This window comes from Podarcis muralis, chromosome 14 (assembly GCF_964188315.1).
Source record: "Podarcis muralis chromosome 14, rPodMur119.hap1.1, whole genome shotgun sequence".
NCBI lineage: Eukaryota > Metazoa > Chordata > Lepidosauria > Squamata > Lacertidae > Podarcis > Podarcis muralis.
The window spans coordinates 14,912,060-14,928,826 of record NC_135668.1 but is presented as its reverse complement, the minus strand read 5'-3'; the positions used below and the strand labels follow the sequence as shown (position 1 = coordinate 14,928,826).

At 43.1% G+C, this 16,767-nt stretch overlaps 1 protein-coding gene across 1 annotated transcript; it reads left to right on the top strand.

The window, feature by feature from the left end:
* The first annotated feature begins 4,531 nt into the window (after positions 1 to 4,531).
* On the top strand, positions 4,532 to 16,672 carry BTBD1 (BTB domain containing 1). The gene is made up of 8 exons (XM_077918840.1): positions 4,532 to 4,978; positions 8,403 to 8,559; positions 9,646 to 9,751; positions 10,181 to 10,378; positions 12,008 to 12,200; positions 14,335 to 14,422; positions 15,587 to 15,733; positions 15,971 to 16,672. Exons 1-8 carry the CDS (start codon positions 4,563 to 4,565, stop codon positions 16,127 to 16,129), a joined length of 1,464 nt encoding a protein of 487 aa, XP_077774966.1. The 5' UTR covers positions 4,532 to 4,562; the 3' UTR covers positions 16,130 to 16,672.
* Positions 16,673 to 16,767: the final 95 nt, after the last annotated feature.

Sequence of the window (16,767 nt, the reverse complement as noted above, 5' to 3'; positions counted from 1 at the left end):
TCTTCCAGATTGTGCAAAGTTTCCTCTTTCCTTCCTGTTCCTTTTGTCTCATGCTTTTACACTTGTCAGTCCAAAAGGAGGGGGGGGGGATTTCTATATGGTAAATGCTTCAAAGTAGGGACTTCATCTGTGGTATGTCACAAATGGGACCTGCAACCAAATGTTGCAGTGCGTTCTGCTGCTTTTGTTTAGAGTTCCAGCCAGCTCTTCCCTCCAAATGTATTAAGCACAAACACACACACACACACAGCGGGTCGCCCCATTCCATAATGATAATTTTATTCTTTATACCCCACGCAACGGACTGGGTTGCCCCAGCCACACTGGGCGGCATCCAACATGTATAGAAACATAATAAAACACTAGACGTTTTAAACAAAACCCTTCACTGTACAGGATTCCCTTCAGACGGCTCGGGAGTCGGAGAACTCCATACCCCCCAACATTTCTCCATTGAACATAGGGACACCCTAAGGAAAAGAGATTAACAGTAATCCTTCAAGTGGGTTGATTGGTTTGCCTAGACGTTAGTTAATGGGTTAATTGGTGAGCTATGAGGTGAAGGGGAGGGACAGATGCCTTGTCAATCAAAGAATGCCTTGTTAACCAACCAGAGGCAGCTTTGTAAATCCCAGCAGCCTTGTCAACCAATCAGAGGCAGCTTTCTCAATCCCAGCAGCAGGTATAAAACCAGCAGGCCATTGGCCTGCGCTTAGGCCACCCAATTTCTCTCTCTCTTTTCCCTCTTGATTTGGATTTTCTTCTTCTCCCCCCCCCCACCTATTGTCATTTTTTTTTGTTTTCTTTAGTTCCTTTACCACTCTTTTCTTCTTTCACTCTCTTCCAGATTGTGCAAAGTTTCCTCTTTCCTTCCCGTTCCTTTTGTCTCATGCTTTTACACTTGTCAGTCCAAAAGGAGGGGGGGGGGATTTCTATATGGTAAATGCTTCAAAGTAGGGACTTCATCTGTGGTATGTCACAAATGGGACCTGCAACCAAATGTTGCAGTGCGTTCTGCTGCTTTTGTTTAGAGTTCCAGCCAGCTCTTCCCTCCAAATGTATTAAGCACAAACACACACACACACACAGCGGGTCGCCCCATTCCATAATGATAATTTTATTCTTTATACCCCACGCAACGGACTGGGTTGCCCCAGCCACGCTGGGCGGCATCCAACATGTATAGAAACATAATAAAACACTAGACGTTTTAAACAAAACCCTTCACTGTACAGGATTCCCTTCAGACGGCTCGGGAGTCGGAGAACTCCATACCCCCCAACATTTCTCCATTGAACATAGGGACACCCTAAGGAAAAGAGATTAACAGTAATCCTTCAAGTGGGTTGATTGGTTTGCCTAGACGTTAGTTAATGGGTTAATTGGTGAGCTATGAGGTGAAGGGGAGGGACAGATGCCTTGTCAATCAAAGAATGCCTTGTTAACCAACCAGAGGCAGCTTTGTAAATCCCAGCAGCCTTGTCAACCAATCAGAGGCAGCTTTCTCAATCCCAGCAGCAGGTATAAAACCAGCAGGCCATTGGCCTGCGCTTAGGCCACCCAATTTCTCTCTCTCTTTTCCCTCTTGATTTGGATTTTCTTCTTCTCCCCCCCCCACCTATTGTCATTTTTTTTTGTTTTCTTTAGTTCCTTTACCACTCTTTTCTTCTTTCACTCTCTTCCAGATTGTGCAAAGTTTCCTCTTTCCTTCCCGTTCCTTTTGTCTCATGCTTTTACACTTGTCAGTCCAAAAGGAGGGGGGGGGCGGATTTCTATATGGTAAATGCTTCAAAGTAGGGACTTCATCTGTGGTATGTCACAAATGGGACCTGCAACCAAATGTTGCAGTGCGTTCTGCTGCTTTTCTTTAGAGTTCCAGCCAGCTCTTCCCTCCAAGTGTATTAAGCACAAACACACACACACACACAGCGGGTCGCCCCATTCCATAATGATAATTTTATTCTTTATACCCCACGCAACGGACTGGGTTGCCCCAGCCAAGCTGGGCGGCATCCAACATGTATAGAAACATAATAAAACACTAGACGTTTTAAACAAAACCCTTCACTGTACAGGATTGCCTTCAGACGGCTCGAGAGTCGGAGAACTCCATACCCCCCAACATTTCTCCATTGAACATAGGGACACCCTAAGGAAAAGAGATTAGCAGTAATCCTTCAAGTGGGTTGATTTGTTTGCCTAGATGTTAGTTCATGGGTTAATTGGTGAGCTATGAGGTGAAGGGGAGGGACAGATGCCTTGTCAATCAAAGAATGCCTTGTTAACCAACCAGAGGCAGCTTTGTAAATCCCAGCAGCCTTGTCAACCAATCAGAGGCAGCTTTCTCAATCCCAGCAGCAGGTATAAAACCAGCAGGCCATTGGCCTGCGCTCAGGCCACCCAATTTCTCTCTCTCTTTTCCCTCTTGATTTGGATTTTCTTCTTCAGAGTTCACGCTAGGGGAAATGTCAGCCTTGTGCCCCAAGAGCATGTTATGCTGGCAAAACGCATTTATGTTTCCAGTTACAAAACATTTGGAACAGCAAATAGCTGATAATTCTCATCCCTCTTAGGCTGTATCCATCTTTTAAAAGCTGCTAAGGAGAATTCTGAATAGAGCATTGGACATGCATACTGTGATATCCAGTGGTGACCGTCTGCTGATGGAATGGAATCTGTCAGCGGAACAGGGCGCATGAGCGTTGCCAAGGGGGAGCCGGGAACAGCTGTCCCCCATCAAGTAAAACAATAGAAATACTTAACAAACTGATCAATCACTTTGGTTCTGGCCCCCCCCCCCACAAAAATCCTAGCTACGCCCATAACAGGGTGGGATGCAATGTTCAGTGATCTCTCCCCTGTGCCAAACTGCCCCCACCTAAATCTGCTCTGAATGTTTGCCCAACCCTCTGGAGCAGATTTTGAGGTGGTGCAGGTCACACTGCAGGGTGGGGTGTGCTGCCAAAAATTTCTTCTCTCCCTGTTCTTCTGTCAGTGGGCATAGTCAGCAATTGGGTAAAGATAAAGGGACCCCTGACCGTTAGGTCCAGTCGCGGACAACTCTGGGGTTGCGGCGCTCATCTCACTTTACTGGCCAAGGGAGCCGGCATACAGTTTCCGGGTCATGCGGCCAGCATGACTAAGCCGCTTCTGGCGAACCAGAGCAGTGCACGGAAACACCATTTATATTCCTGCTGGAGTGGTACCTACCTATTTATCTACTTGCAGTTGACATGCTTTTGAACTGCTAGGTTGGCAGGAGCTGGGACTGAACAATGGGAGCTCACGCTGTCGCGGGGATTCGATCCGCCGACCTTCTGATTGGCAAGCCCTAGGCTTTGTGGTTTAACCCACAGCGCCACCCGCATCAGCAATTGGGTAGCACCACATAATTTCCCCTTTATTTAACACAGACTTTGATAGATGCTGATAGATCTGAAAATGATGTGTTATAACAGTGTCCATGTATATCAAATATCCTGCAATTGAAGGAGCCGGTCTTTGTCCACAGACAGCTTCCAGGTCATGTGGCCAGCATGACTAAGCTGCTTCTGGCAAACCAGAGCAGCACATGGAAACACCGTTTACCTTCCCAGCAGAGCGGTACCTATTTATCTACTTGCACTTCGACGTGCTTTCGAACTGCTAGGTTGGCAGGGGCTGGGACTGAGCAACGGGAGTTCACCCTGTCGCAGGGATTCGAACCGCCAACCTTCTGATCGGCAAGTCCTAGGCTCAGTGGTTTAACCCACAGCGCCACCCGCATTTAATTTCTTGTTGCTACTCTGTGTGAGGCGAATGAGGTGCAACTTGTAACCTGCTTTAGAATTGCATTTGCAATCAAGAGCATGTAGGGAATGTTTTAAATAAAGAAATAATTTGAGATCTGTTTTAGTGCCTATAGAATCACCTTTATCTACGTCTGAATATTATCCTCCTTCCGAGGAGACAATTTCACTTTGCCCTCCCAAGAACCATAGCTGTCAACGTTTCCCTTTTTTTAAGGGAGATTCCCTTATTCCGAATAGGATTCCTCGCAAGAAAAGGGAAAAGTTGACTGCTATGCGAAGAACCCTGTGCGTTGCTGGAGATGCTCCCATTCTGACTCCCAGCTTGGAAAAGTGTCAGACTACCAGTGGATTAGTTCGCAGGGCCGTCACTGGCAATATGGGAATAATGACTAGGGATGGGCATCACTTCTTTTTATTAACACTCAGGAACCAAAAGCTAAAATCAACAATAAAACAAAACCTGAATAGAAATGTGCAGGAACTCTCCACTGGGCAACTCCGTTGAATTCTGCGGAATACAAACGCCTTCCCCCCTTTCCCCAAAGTGAACCATGAAACGCCCCACTCGCACAATGGAATGCTTCTCTTCCATTTTATCTCTGTGAATTGTGCGCAGGCGCTCTCAAGCTTTCGCCTCGGGCGCACCAAGCCCGACTGTGCGTCGCCGCGCTGTCTACGTAGCACCGCGCCGGCGCAGCTTGGAGGAAGGGGCCACCCATTGTGAGCCAAGAGGCCGCGAGTGCGCGTGCGCCGGCCTGAAGAGGGTTCGCGATGGCGGCCGCGGGCGGCCCTGAGGCGACCGCGTCGTCGGGGCCCTCGGAGGCGGCGTCGGCGGCCGGCGTCGCCGTGGCGGCCTCGTCGTCGTCGTCGCCGGCCGTGGCCCCCGTGGTGGTGCAGCGCGAGCCGGTGTACAATTGGCAGGCCACGAAGCGGTCTCTCCGGGAGCGCTTCGCCTTCCTCTTCGCCAACGAGCTGCTGAGCGACGTGCGCTTCGTGGTGGGCAAAGGCGGGCCGAGGGCCGGAGGAGGCGCGCCCGGGCCGGGCCAGCAACGCATCCCCGCGCACCGCTTCGTCCTCGCCGCCGGCAGCGCCGTCTTCGACGCCATGTTCAACGGCGGCATGGCCACCACCTCGGCCGAGATCGAGCTGCCCGACGTGGAGCCCGCCGCTTTCCTCGCCCTGCTCAGGTCCGTCGAGGAGGAAGGAAGGGTGGGTCGCGACGGCGGTGGCTGCTGGATATACGCTCCGTGCACGAGGCATTGTCAAGATGTGGCCGCGTCCACACCATCCTTCGAAGCGCTATGATACCGCTTTAAAAACAGCCCTGGCTTTTCCCCAAGGAATTGTGGGGCTGTGGTTTGTTAAGGGTGCTGAGAGCTCTTAGGAGAAGCCCCCCTTTCCATCAGCTGGATAGATCAGTGGGTTAGAGGTAAAAGGTAAAGGATCCCTGGATGGTTAAGTCCAGTCAAAGGCAACTACAGTGGTACTTCGGGTTACATACGCTTCAGGTTACATACGCTGCTAACCCAGAAACAGTACCTTGGGTTAAGAACTTTGCTTCAGGATAAGAACAGAAATCGGCCTCCGGTGGCGCGGCAGCAGCAGGAGGCCCCATTAGCTAAAGTGGTGCTTCAGGTTAAGAACAGTTTCAGGTTACGTACGGACCTCTGGAACGAATTAAGTACTTAACCCGAGGTACCACTGTATGGGGTTGTGGTGCTCATCTCACTTTCAGGCCGAGGGAGCTGGTGCTTGTCCACAGACAGCTTTCCGGGTCATGTGGCCAGCAGGACTAAACTGCTTCTGGCGCAATGGAACACCGTGACAGAAACCAGAGTGCATAGAAATGCCGTTTACCTTCCTGCCAACGGTACCTATTTATCTACTTGCACTGGTGTGCTTTCAAACTGCTAGGTTGGCAGGAGCTAGGACAACAGAGTAACAGGAGCTCACCCCATCATGGGGATTCAAACCACTGACCTTCTGATCTGCAAACCCAAGAGGCTCAGTGGTTTAGACCACAGTGCCACCCACATTCCTAGTGGGTCAGAGCATGGTGCTGACGAGGTCACAGGTTCGCTCCCCGTGTGGGATGGCTGCATATTCCTCAATTGCTGGGGGTTGGACTAGATGATGATGATGATAATAAATTTATTATTTATACCCTGATCTTCTGGCTGGGTTTCCCCAGCCACTCTGGGCAGCTCCCAACAGAATATTGAAAACATCAGACAGAGTCCCTTCCAACTCTATGGTTTTATGATTCTATTCCCCTCCCAGAGGTGCAGTTCCCAGAGTTGTTGGGGGATTGTAGTTCTGGGAAAGGAATAGATAGGTCCGCTAACAACGCTCAGTGCCCTTAACAAACTACAGTTCCCAGGATTCTTCATGAGGGGAGCCATGACCGTTTAAAGTGGCATAGTGCTTTAAATTTATGGTGTGAGTGTTGCCTTAGGTGGCTATAAAAATGGGGTTGGGCAGCCAGTTGTTTGTGGCTAGCTTGATGGCTATATGTTTCCCAGTATTGGACACAGTATGCTTCTGACTACCAGTTAGCGAGGAACAACAATGGGAGAGGGCTATTAATCCAGTAGGACCATTTTCATGTTTTTATGGTGCTAAATTTATATTTTATAGTATTTTACACGTGTAAAAATAAATAGCATGTTTTATTGAATAATTTATATTTGTTCATAGTTATTTTATATAGACATTTACATTCCAACTTGCTTGTGGCTATGCAATTCTTAGAGTATAATCAACAAAAGTAGCTGGACTGCCATAAGCTATACCATACCATATACCTCCTATACCATAAGTATAGGAGGGAGTGGAAACTGTCCTTTCTACAGCAGCATTTTAAGAAAACAAGAACCATCCTATTGGATCAGACCAGAGGACCAACTTGTCCAGCATCCTGTTTTCTGCATTGGCCAACCAACTGCTTATGGGACAACAGCTAACATTCAGATGCATACCTCCTCTGATACTTGAAGGAATATACAGCTATCATAACTTGTAAGCTATTACCCTTAATGAATTTGTCTACTTCCCCATTTAAAGCCATCTATGTTGGTGGCCCTAACCATATCTTGAGGTAGCTAATTCAATAGTTTAACTTTCTGCATATATTTTTCTAAGCTGGATGTGATGGAGGGGTTTTTCTTCCTCGTGACTGCTTGCTTGATTTGTATTATTGGGTGCAAAAGAGGGATAGAGTCTTCCATCCCACCTCTTTCACTGCACTTGGAACTCCTTGTCACCTGTGACTATCAAGGGACCGCTTAAATTCAAGACTGACATATAAATCAATGTTATGAATAAACAAATGTAACATGGTCTGTGGAATGTGACCTTGGAGGCTGTGGCACAGATTTTGATTTCCTGAAAGACCCACTGGTCAGTGGCTTAGTGAGGGAAGATTTGAACCAGGTGCTAACTGTGTTCGGTTTTGATTCACTTAATTATGCCAATTATGGCAGTCCTGGAATTGCTTCTTCCAGGTATTGTGTAAAAAGTCATGCTGCACAAGATTTAGTGTACACTGTGAGTGCATTGATAGATCTGTTGGTGAAGTCTCACTCCCTGTTTGGAGGACATGGATAGAGGTCTTGTGGTGTCAAGCAACTGGCAGTGCTTGTTCCCTGCACAAGATGGTATTGCAATCTTGAGTTTTTTCTTTTGCACAGCAGAGAGAATTGTCTAGTGCCTGACCTTTTATGTTAACTCCTCATTCAAACCCGTTATTGCGGATCAGAGTTTTGGTATGGATTTTGAACAGAATATAGATTTGGGTGTGGCGATGCTGCCGTGGTGTGTATGATCTGGAAGATGCAGCCTAAGAGCCCAAGATGAAAATAGTTGGAAGTCAAAATACTTGAATCTGAGTTTATACAGTGGTACCTCGCAAGACGAATGCCTCCCAAGACGAAAAACTCGCAAGACGAAAGGGTTTTTGGTTTTTTGAGTGCTGCTGTGGTATGTATGATCTGGAAGATGCAGCCTAAGAGCCCAAGATGAAAATAGTTGGAAGTCAAAATACTTGAATCTGAGTTTATACAGTGATACCTCGCAAGACGAAAGGGTTTTTGGTTTTTTGAGTTGCTTCGCAAGACGAATTTCCCTATGGGCTTACTTCGCAAGACAAAAACGTCTTGCAAGTTTGTTTTCAATGCATTCCTATGGGAAACTGTGCTTCGCAAGACGAAAAATTTGCAAGACGAAAAAACTCGCAGAACGAATTAATTTCGTCTTGCGAGGCACCACTGTATCTGGTCAGGAACAAAGAAGCTCTAAACCATTCTTCTAGGAATGTAGTATTTCTGGTGTTTTTGCATCGTAAGGCAATCCCTGACCTTTCAGGTTTGTAAAGCTGCTGACTTTCTGCAGATAGTCAAGATTGTCTGTTAATATTTGGGGTAGGATTGCCTGTCATATGCTGTGGAACCAGCTCTGCAGAACAAAGGATATTAGGATCTTGAGTGACTTGCAGCTCAGTGCTATGTGTATGTACTTCAAAGTAAGTTCAATGGGCCTTTCATGTTACAAAGGGTGGCTGCCTTAATTGTCATTAAGCACTGTTCTCATAACTTGCTCTTCTTTCATTCCTAGGTTTTTGTATTCAGATGAAGTTCAGATTGGTCCCGAAACCGTTATGACCACTCTCTACACAGCCAAGAAGTACGCTGTCCCAGCCTTAGAAGCTCATTGTGTTGAATTTCTCACTAAGCACCTTCGGGCAGACAATGCCTTTATGCTGCTTACTCAGGTAACCTGCTGACTTGCATACTTAATGAGCTAACTGGAAATAAGTGTCTGTTACTTCCCTAATTGCGTAGATCTGAGCACGTCTTACTTAAAAACATGTACGCAGTAAAGCAGTTGTGAATGATGCTGGAATATGGAAATTATGATAACTCACACATTTGAGTAAGGCTTCCTGCTCATGATCCTGATTCAGCCTGTGTGTGTGTGTGTGTGTGTGTGTGTTGTGAACAACACTGTGGAAAGACAAATTGCTTAGCATTCAGGACTATTTTATAAATACAGCATGAGCTAGTGATCAGTTCTTAGTTTTTCATGTTTTGTTATTGTAAGAAAATGGCATGAAGCTTGGTGGTTTCTGATATTCAGTGTTATCAGCCTCTGGTGTGTCAGAATCAAATTCATCCTCCTATAACTTACATGAGTTATAATGTTTAACAGTTCTTAAAGATTGGTGCCTATCAGGCACTGTTCCATTAGACCAGTGTTCCCCAACCTTGGGCCTCCAGCTGTTTTTGGACTACAACTCCCATCATCCCTCACCAGCAAGACCAGTGGTCAAGGATGATGGGAATCGTACTCCAAAAACAGCTGGAGGCCCAAGGTTGGGGAACACTGCATTAGACTCACTGAAAATTAAGCATGCATAGGATTCTGTGTATGCCCCAGAGCTAGTGCAGAAGCACTTCTAACTGCAGTGAAGGTCTGGGAGCCGGTAGGGAAATCTTTTCTACCTTAATAGTGACTGGTTTTTTCCACCACCCACAGTTAAGGCTGCTTAGGGTAACCAATTGCTAAGGGGTTGAAGCCAGCTCATAACCAAGATTTTAAACTGGTATTAAATGGGAACCCTGATTAGTCATGCTTTGTGTCACTGTTGATAGAAGTAAGGCAAGCAAGGATTGAAGGTAGAAAATGGAGTTTTGTTTACAAAACATATTAATGTTGGGAGCAGCAATGTGAAATTAAGGTTGCTTTTGTAGAAATAGTTTTTTGTTATTTTATGTTGGAAACTGTTTGTATTAGCTGTCAAGCCTATCTTGCAATACAGAATTTGCAAAATAATTCTAAGTAAATCTCTCTTGCACAGGCTCGTTTATTTGATGAACCGCAACTAGCTAGTCTCTGTCTTGACACAATAGACAAAAGCACTATGGATGCAATAAGTGCAGAAGGGTTCACTGATATTGATATAGGTAAGTAGCCCCTCTAATCATTTATGCTCTTTTTGAAGGACTAGGCTGAGAACTTACCTTCTCTCCCTTCTCACAGGTTGATCCAAAAAGATCCACATTCTTTGTTAATGGGAGATTTTAGTTGGCCTTTTAACTTACCAAGCTAGCCTGATTGTCTTGACCACTTCAGGGGAGATTAGTACTAGATTTTGCACCCCAACTGAATGCACATTCCCACTGAGTTTCTTTTTGATTAGGTCCTACGTAATCTGTGTGCAGGGGATTATTATTTTTGTTTGTTATTATGATGTGCATTTAAGGAGTATAGGCTGTGATAGCTAGCTTTATGGAGTAACTTTAAAAGGCATTCAATAGCAGTGAATTTTCTGGGCAGAAGTGGAGAGGGGATGGAGTCCTCAGTTCGCAAGTAACTTGATTCTTCTTCTTCAGACACTTTGTGTGCAGTATTGGAAAGAGACACACTAAGTATTCGTGAAAGTAGACTTTTTGGAGCTGTTGTTCGTTGGGCTGAAGCAGAATGTCAAAGACAGCAACTGCCCGTCACATCTGCCAATAAGCAGAAAGTGCTTGGCAAAGCCCTCTCCTTAATCCGCTTTCCATTGATGACTATTGAAGAATTTGCAGCAGGTAACTAACTATATGGCTGGCTTCATTGTTGCAAAAAGTGAAAGGTTCTCTATGTTTTTAGATATAATGTCCAAAATATGTGCTAAGGTGTCCAGTTCTATTGACCCTTTTACTAGAGATTAAATCATCTGTGTTTAACAACATGGTCATTGGCTCGAGAAAAATAGCAAGAAAACAATACAGTACATTTTGTTTGCTCAGAAATCTGACTTTTTTGTATTTTTGTGAAGCTCTTGCAGCTTGATCCAATGATGTTCATGTTGAAATAAGCCTTGTTGATCTCAATAAGACCTGCTTCTCAGAAAATCTGCATAAGACTGCAGCTTTATTCTCCAGTTTTTGTTAAATCATATTTGTAATGTTGCTCATTCATTTTTCGTTTAATCCCTGCAGTTAAGATGTTAGCTGCCAGTAATGAGAATTGCCTATGGGAACAGTTATCCTCAATTTATTTGATCATTTTTATAGTGGAAGACAAAATTTGTGCCTCATTGACAGGCTGTCTGCTTTCAGAAATGGGAAGGGTCTCTTGTAGGATGGAAAGCAAATATGTGTGATACATCCTGCAGTAGTTAGATCCTGTAAAAAAAAGGAAAGTAGCTTGCACTAAAAGATACAAACCATCCACAGATAATGGCTTATTTACCTGGGAGCAAGTCTCATTGAACTCTCTGGAACTTACTTCTTTTACAAGACAATTTAGTCATGTCAGAGGTTAAACATTGGATGAAGCACTTAAAAACAAATCTGTTGGCTTCACGTGTAACTTTGTTTTCACTTGGGATATTTGCCTTAGGCACAACAAAGGACCATAATTATGATGTTTCAGTTTTTAAAAAATTACTATGTTTCAGGGTTGTTGTTGTGTTTTTTTTAAAAAAAAACACCTTGCATTTAAATTTACATGTATTTAATTTTATACATTGTAATAACTTTGTGTTTTATATTTCTGATTTAACTGGTTAAGAATCATATATAAAAAACACACACCTGGTTTTACCTATTTGACAAGTCACACTGCTAAAATGGTTCTTTTGTGTGTGTGTCTGCAATATACAAACCTGTTAAACCAGAATAATTAAGTGTTTCATCCTGTTTAAGTCTATTGCCAATGGCAAATTTGGCAGCATGAACACACATCTATAGACCGTATATCATGGAAAATAACCACTCATAATACAAATCTTAATTGCCAAACTACTACTAGTACAAATAGTTCTCAATTCTAACCTGTGTGTTGTGGAAGAAGTCTTATTCAGTAAAGCTACTGTGGCTAACACAACATCTTTCAGACTAGCTGAGGTGGACATTCAAACCTTTTATCCCAGTGCTTATATTAATTTTATCTTAAAGAACATTACAGCTTATGCTAGCAGATAACAAGCTTGATTCACAAGCTACTTTTTGGTGGGAGTATTTGGATCTTGTCAGCCTTCTCTTGAAGCCTGTAGGTCTTTCTCCTTTTATAGCCCAGATTAGTTAATCCAAGTTAAACAGCTACAATCTAGCAGTTTGGATAGCTGTAAAAAAAATAGGCTTATAAAGTAATAGTTGCCTCCAGAACGTTTCTCAATCGGCCTCCTAGTATATAGAATATATTCAGCTCAGTTGCACTGCCTTTTTTTCCAGGTCCTGCTCAGTCTGGAATTTTGTCAGATCGGGAAGTAGTAAATCTCTTTCTGCATTTTACAGTCAACCCTAAGCCTAGAGTTGACTATATTGACCGACCAAGATGCTGTCTTAGAGGAAAGGAATGCAGCATAAATAGATTCCAGCAAGTGGAGAGCCGCTGGGGTTACAGTGGAACCAGTGACAGGATCAGGTATTGGTCCATTTTCAGGGGAACTCGTGTGATTGGCCTATCACAATTAGGAGAAACCTTCCAAAATATTATTGCTCAGTTAGCAACTTAGTAGCTGGCCATGAAGGCATGTATTTTCCCTGCCATCATAGACACATTAAAGAAGAAAGCACGGCTAAGAATGCTTGTTCTGCTGTTTGGCTTTTCACCACAGGATTGGATAACTCACGTAGGGAATCGTATGGCAGCCCATTGGTGCTCAAATAAACACACTTTGGGCTATGACATGGAAGGTTTCTCTTGTGGCTTTGGGATTGCATGGAGACTAGATAAAAGATGCACTGTTCTGCCTATAATAAATGTTCTTCTTAATGGGTGTCAACACTGGCTGATAGGTTTGGGGTCAAATTCATTAAGGCTGTGTGCATGTAGTTTCAGTGGCCCTTAGTCCGATTCAATAGATTATTATTTGACACTCTGTTTGTTCAGTATTGGGATATGGGTGGCGCTGTGGGTTAAACCACAGAGCCTAGGGCTTGCCGATCAGAAGGTCAGCGGTTCGAATCCCCGCGACAGGGTGAGCTCCCGTTGCTCGGTCCCTGCTCCTGCCAACCTAGCAGTTCGAAAGCACGTCAAAGTGCAAGTAGATAAATAGGTATCGCTCCGGCTGGAAGGTAAACGGCGTTTCCGTGTGCTGCTCTGGTTCGCCAGAAGCGGCTTAGTCATGCTGGCCACATGACCTGGAAGCTTGTCTGCAGACAAATGCCAGCTCCCTTGGCCAATAAAGCGAGAGGAGCGCCGCAACCCCAGAGTCGGCCACGGCTAGACCTAATGGTCAGGGGTCCCTTTACCTTTACCTTGTTCGATATATATTTACTTTATGGAGGCTGGGATCTAAAGAGCTACTAGGGGAAACATTTTTTTTTGCTTTGTAAGCTGATGGGCCTACCCTGCAAAATGCCATGCCACAAGCAGCTGTTGAAAGTACCCTAAGTTTCAAAAGCAGCTTGCCATGTGGCAAGGGTGGCAAGGAAAAAGGAAGCCTAGTGCCTCTTTTGGGTGCCTAGAACTGGTTATACAGCTCTCTGAATCCTGGCCCAGGTGCTTACAAAAACACAGTGAGGTCTTCTTCAGAAGAGACTGCTTGAAGCTTAATGTTCAGCACACTATGGATGCTGTTGCACCATATGCTCTTGTGTGTTGACTTGTAGTATTTCACTAAAGATAATGGGCATCAGTTAAATAATACTTGTATAAACGAGCATTAAAAGAAGGGCCAAAGCTTCTAACCTTTAGGCAAGTTCAAGAGGTTGCTTACAATCCCAGGTTAAGTACCATGAGATGGGATGTTTTGTCCCTTTTATTATTGTTGTTCCAGTGTTGGTTTTGTTAATTTGTATTTGGAGGAGGAGTTGGTTTTATACAGACAAATTACTATTAGAAATATTGTTTAAATGTTTGTGTAAGTACCTTGGGTATTGTTTTGAGAAAGTCTAAGAAATGTAAATAATAATGATAGCAGACATTGGAATAAAACAACTCCTGAATTGAATCACTAAACCCTCTCCCCCCCAACTGATAAAACTACTAGCAGCAAATCAAATAGTTCCTATTTTTCTTTTTAAAGTAGTCTATATTGCCCTCTCAATCCCTGATGAAATAAGCATTTTAACTTCATTTTCAGAAGATGAGAACAGAACTAACTTCGCAAGTCTTTCTGGGGAGGGGATTCAGAAGGGGAGGGAGTCCTGCTGAGGGAATTATGCCCCTTGCCCCTATTTGTCAGACAAACAGAAGCCTGAGCTGATCTTTTCTGGAGATCTTGGTGTATGATGAAGCTGGTGAGGGAGAAGAAAATCTGTTAGGTAAATATGGTCTTGTTTGACAGTAGTTTGGCACAGGTATCTTTTTAAGCATGTGGCAGAACTGGAATTTGTACACTTCTAGCTTATTCCAGTGCAAAATAAAGGTAGAAACAACTGTAGTTTAGGAATCCAACCCTTATTTGGAAATTTTAACACTAGTCAATTACATTTTTCTCTCCATATTTCAAATACATTTACTTCCCTCTATTGTCTATGGGGTCACGAAGAGTCGAACACAACTAAACCACTGAACAACAACAACAACAAATTCTTTATTTTCTCTTTTTAAGGTTCACTGTTAATAGAAGGATTTCGATAGTGGGATTTGGATTGTATGGATCTATTCATGGACCCACAGATTACCAAGTTAATATACAGGTACCATCATGCTTTCTACGTGCTTAATGAGTGACACATTTTCCTTAGACACCAAAATGTGTAAATAGTTCATTAATTTCACTAAATTGGCCAGGGATAGTCTGTTCAGAGTTGCATCATTTTGGTATATTGGATCGGTAGATTACTGAGGCAGGGTTTCTTACTTATGGTCCCATGGAACTGGCTTTCCAGTCAAACTTGCCATGTTTGAACTTGCTTGTGGAATACACCCAACCACATTGAGTATTGCTACCTTGGTATATCTGGAGTGTTTCAAGGGGACTACTACCTAAATTACTGAACTCTGTGTGAATTACGTTTTCAGATCTTCTGTTAAGGTACTACAGGGCTTATGAAGAAAAAAATGTGCTTGGCAAAAAATTATGTATGCCAGTACTTGCATAAATAGTTATCAAGAAATCCAGAATATTTTAATGGATGACTTTCAAAAGCACTTATTATCATCATTATCATCATATCATCATTATTTATTAAATTTGTATACCACCCTTCCTCCATAGATGTCAGGGTGGTGCACAACATAAAATTACAATATGAAAACCACAAAACAGATAGTAAAAATAAGAACAGCAACAAACCAATAATCTCCCACAACACATTGACAGGGGTATTGGATGTCAAACAGCCGAAGGCCTGGTTGAAAAGGAATATTTTCACCTGACGCCTAAAGCTGTATAATGAGGGCGCCAGCTGAACCTCCCCGGAAAGAACATTCCACAAATGGGGAGCCACCACAGAAATTTAGACAAATCTGAGTGGGGAAGGCATTCCAAAGACAGAGCAAAACCCCTTTTGTCTTACCTATGACCGAAGGAGCATCTGAGGAAGAGCTTCTGAAGTTGGTTTTGATTGCTTTGAACTATGCCCTGAAACAAACTATTAGTATAGGTCTTGTATTAGATTGTGTATTAATTACAGGTGCCAATTAGAGCCCCAATTTAAGCATTATGGGTTGTGAAAGCTTTGCTTGTTGAAGCCCCAAGCTGTGGTTTCAGTTTCAGCCAGAAGCTGGAAGAGTGAAACAAGTTCCAGGGGCAAAAATCAGGTTCTGGTCATCTTAATAAAATGTGTAGTGGTTTCTAAAACAAAAAAAAATCACAGGGTGCTTTCTGTTTTATTTCTTGCCATGCTGTCTTACTGCAGATAATTGAATATGAGAAAAATCAGACGCTAGGGCAGAATGACACTGGATTTAGCTGTGACGGAACTGCCAATACCTTCAGAGTGATGTTCAAAGAACCTATAGAGATTCTGCCAACTGTGTGTTACACTGCTTGTGCAACCCTAAAAGTAAGATATTCTCAATTATTTTGTAAATATTTTAAACATGAGCGATGAGAAAAACTGGACTGTATGTATTATGTGTGGCTTATATAATATAAGCCTCTTCATTACTAAAACGAGTATCTCTGCTGTAGCATATATTTCCTGGTATTGTAATTCTTTGCCACTAATTTACTTTACTGCTTACTTTATAAAGTATTGTAAAGGAGAAGGAAATAAACTTACCTTGTTATTATTCTTTAGGGCCCAGATTCTCATTATGGCACAAAGGGATTGAAGAAAGTAATCCACGAGTCCCCCACTTCAAGCAAAACCTGCTTTTTCTTTTTTAGTTCACCGGGTAACAACAATGGCACATCAATAGAAGATGGGCAAATACCAGAAATAATATTTTATACGTAACTTCAAATAACTGAGAAGTAAAACTTTGCATTGACTCTTGATAAAAAGGACAGATGGAAGATACAGAATACTGTGAAGCATTGTAAATACATAATCTCGGATGTGTTATGATGATACTGAAGTATTGTACATGGAAGGTACTAAAACCTAGTATTCACTACTTCCAGTGGCAGTATGCAGCCAAATTGTTCTTGAACTAAAATATTCTTACCTGTACATAAGTATTTAACTTGATCACTTTAAATATACTGCCATCATTACCTGAAAGCTGGAGCAGAATATTTGTATTTTTTTCCTGAAATATACATGTTGCAAATGATATATCATTTGTGGATGGTATGATTGCGTTCCTGCACAACACACCACTTGCATTCTTAAAACTGAACACTTATGAAGAGAAGCCGAATTAAGGTTGATACAAATTGCCTCTGTAATTGTACTCAGTACAGTGTACATAAAATTAAATCTGTTTTGCTGGGGAAATATTATTCAGAAGTCAGTTGTATGAAGCTATCCTTGAAATAAAGTGAAGAGTGGAAGCAATTTTGTATAGTCCCAGAATACGTTACTTAAAAATAAATCCTGAACACTTTAAACTTACCTGTTCATACATATGCAAGCATACTGAGTAGTTCAGT

Excerpts from the sequence above, each read along its gene's own strand:
- BTBD1 (XM_077918840.1), top strand. The coding sequence starts at position 4,563 with ATGGCGGCCGCGGGCGGCCCTGAGGCGACCGCGTCGTCGGGGCCCTCG. Across the intron at positions 8,560-9,645 it reads CCTTTATGCTGCTTACTCAG|GCTCGTTTATTTGATGAACC; the intron begins GTAACCTGCTGA and ends TCTCTTGCACAG. Across the intron at positions 15,734-15,970 it reads CTGCTTGTGCAACCCTAAAA|GGCCCAGATTCTCATTATGG; the intron begins GTAAGATATTCT and ends ATTATTCTTTAG.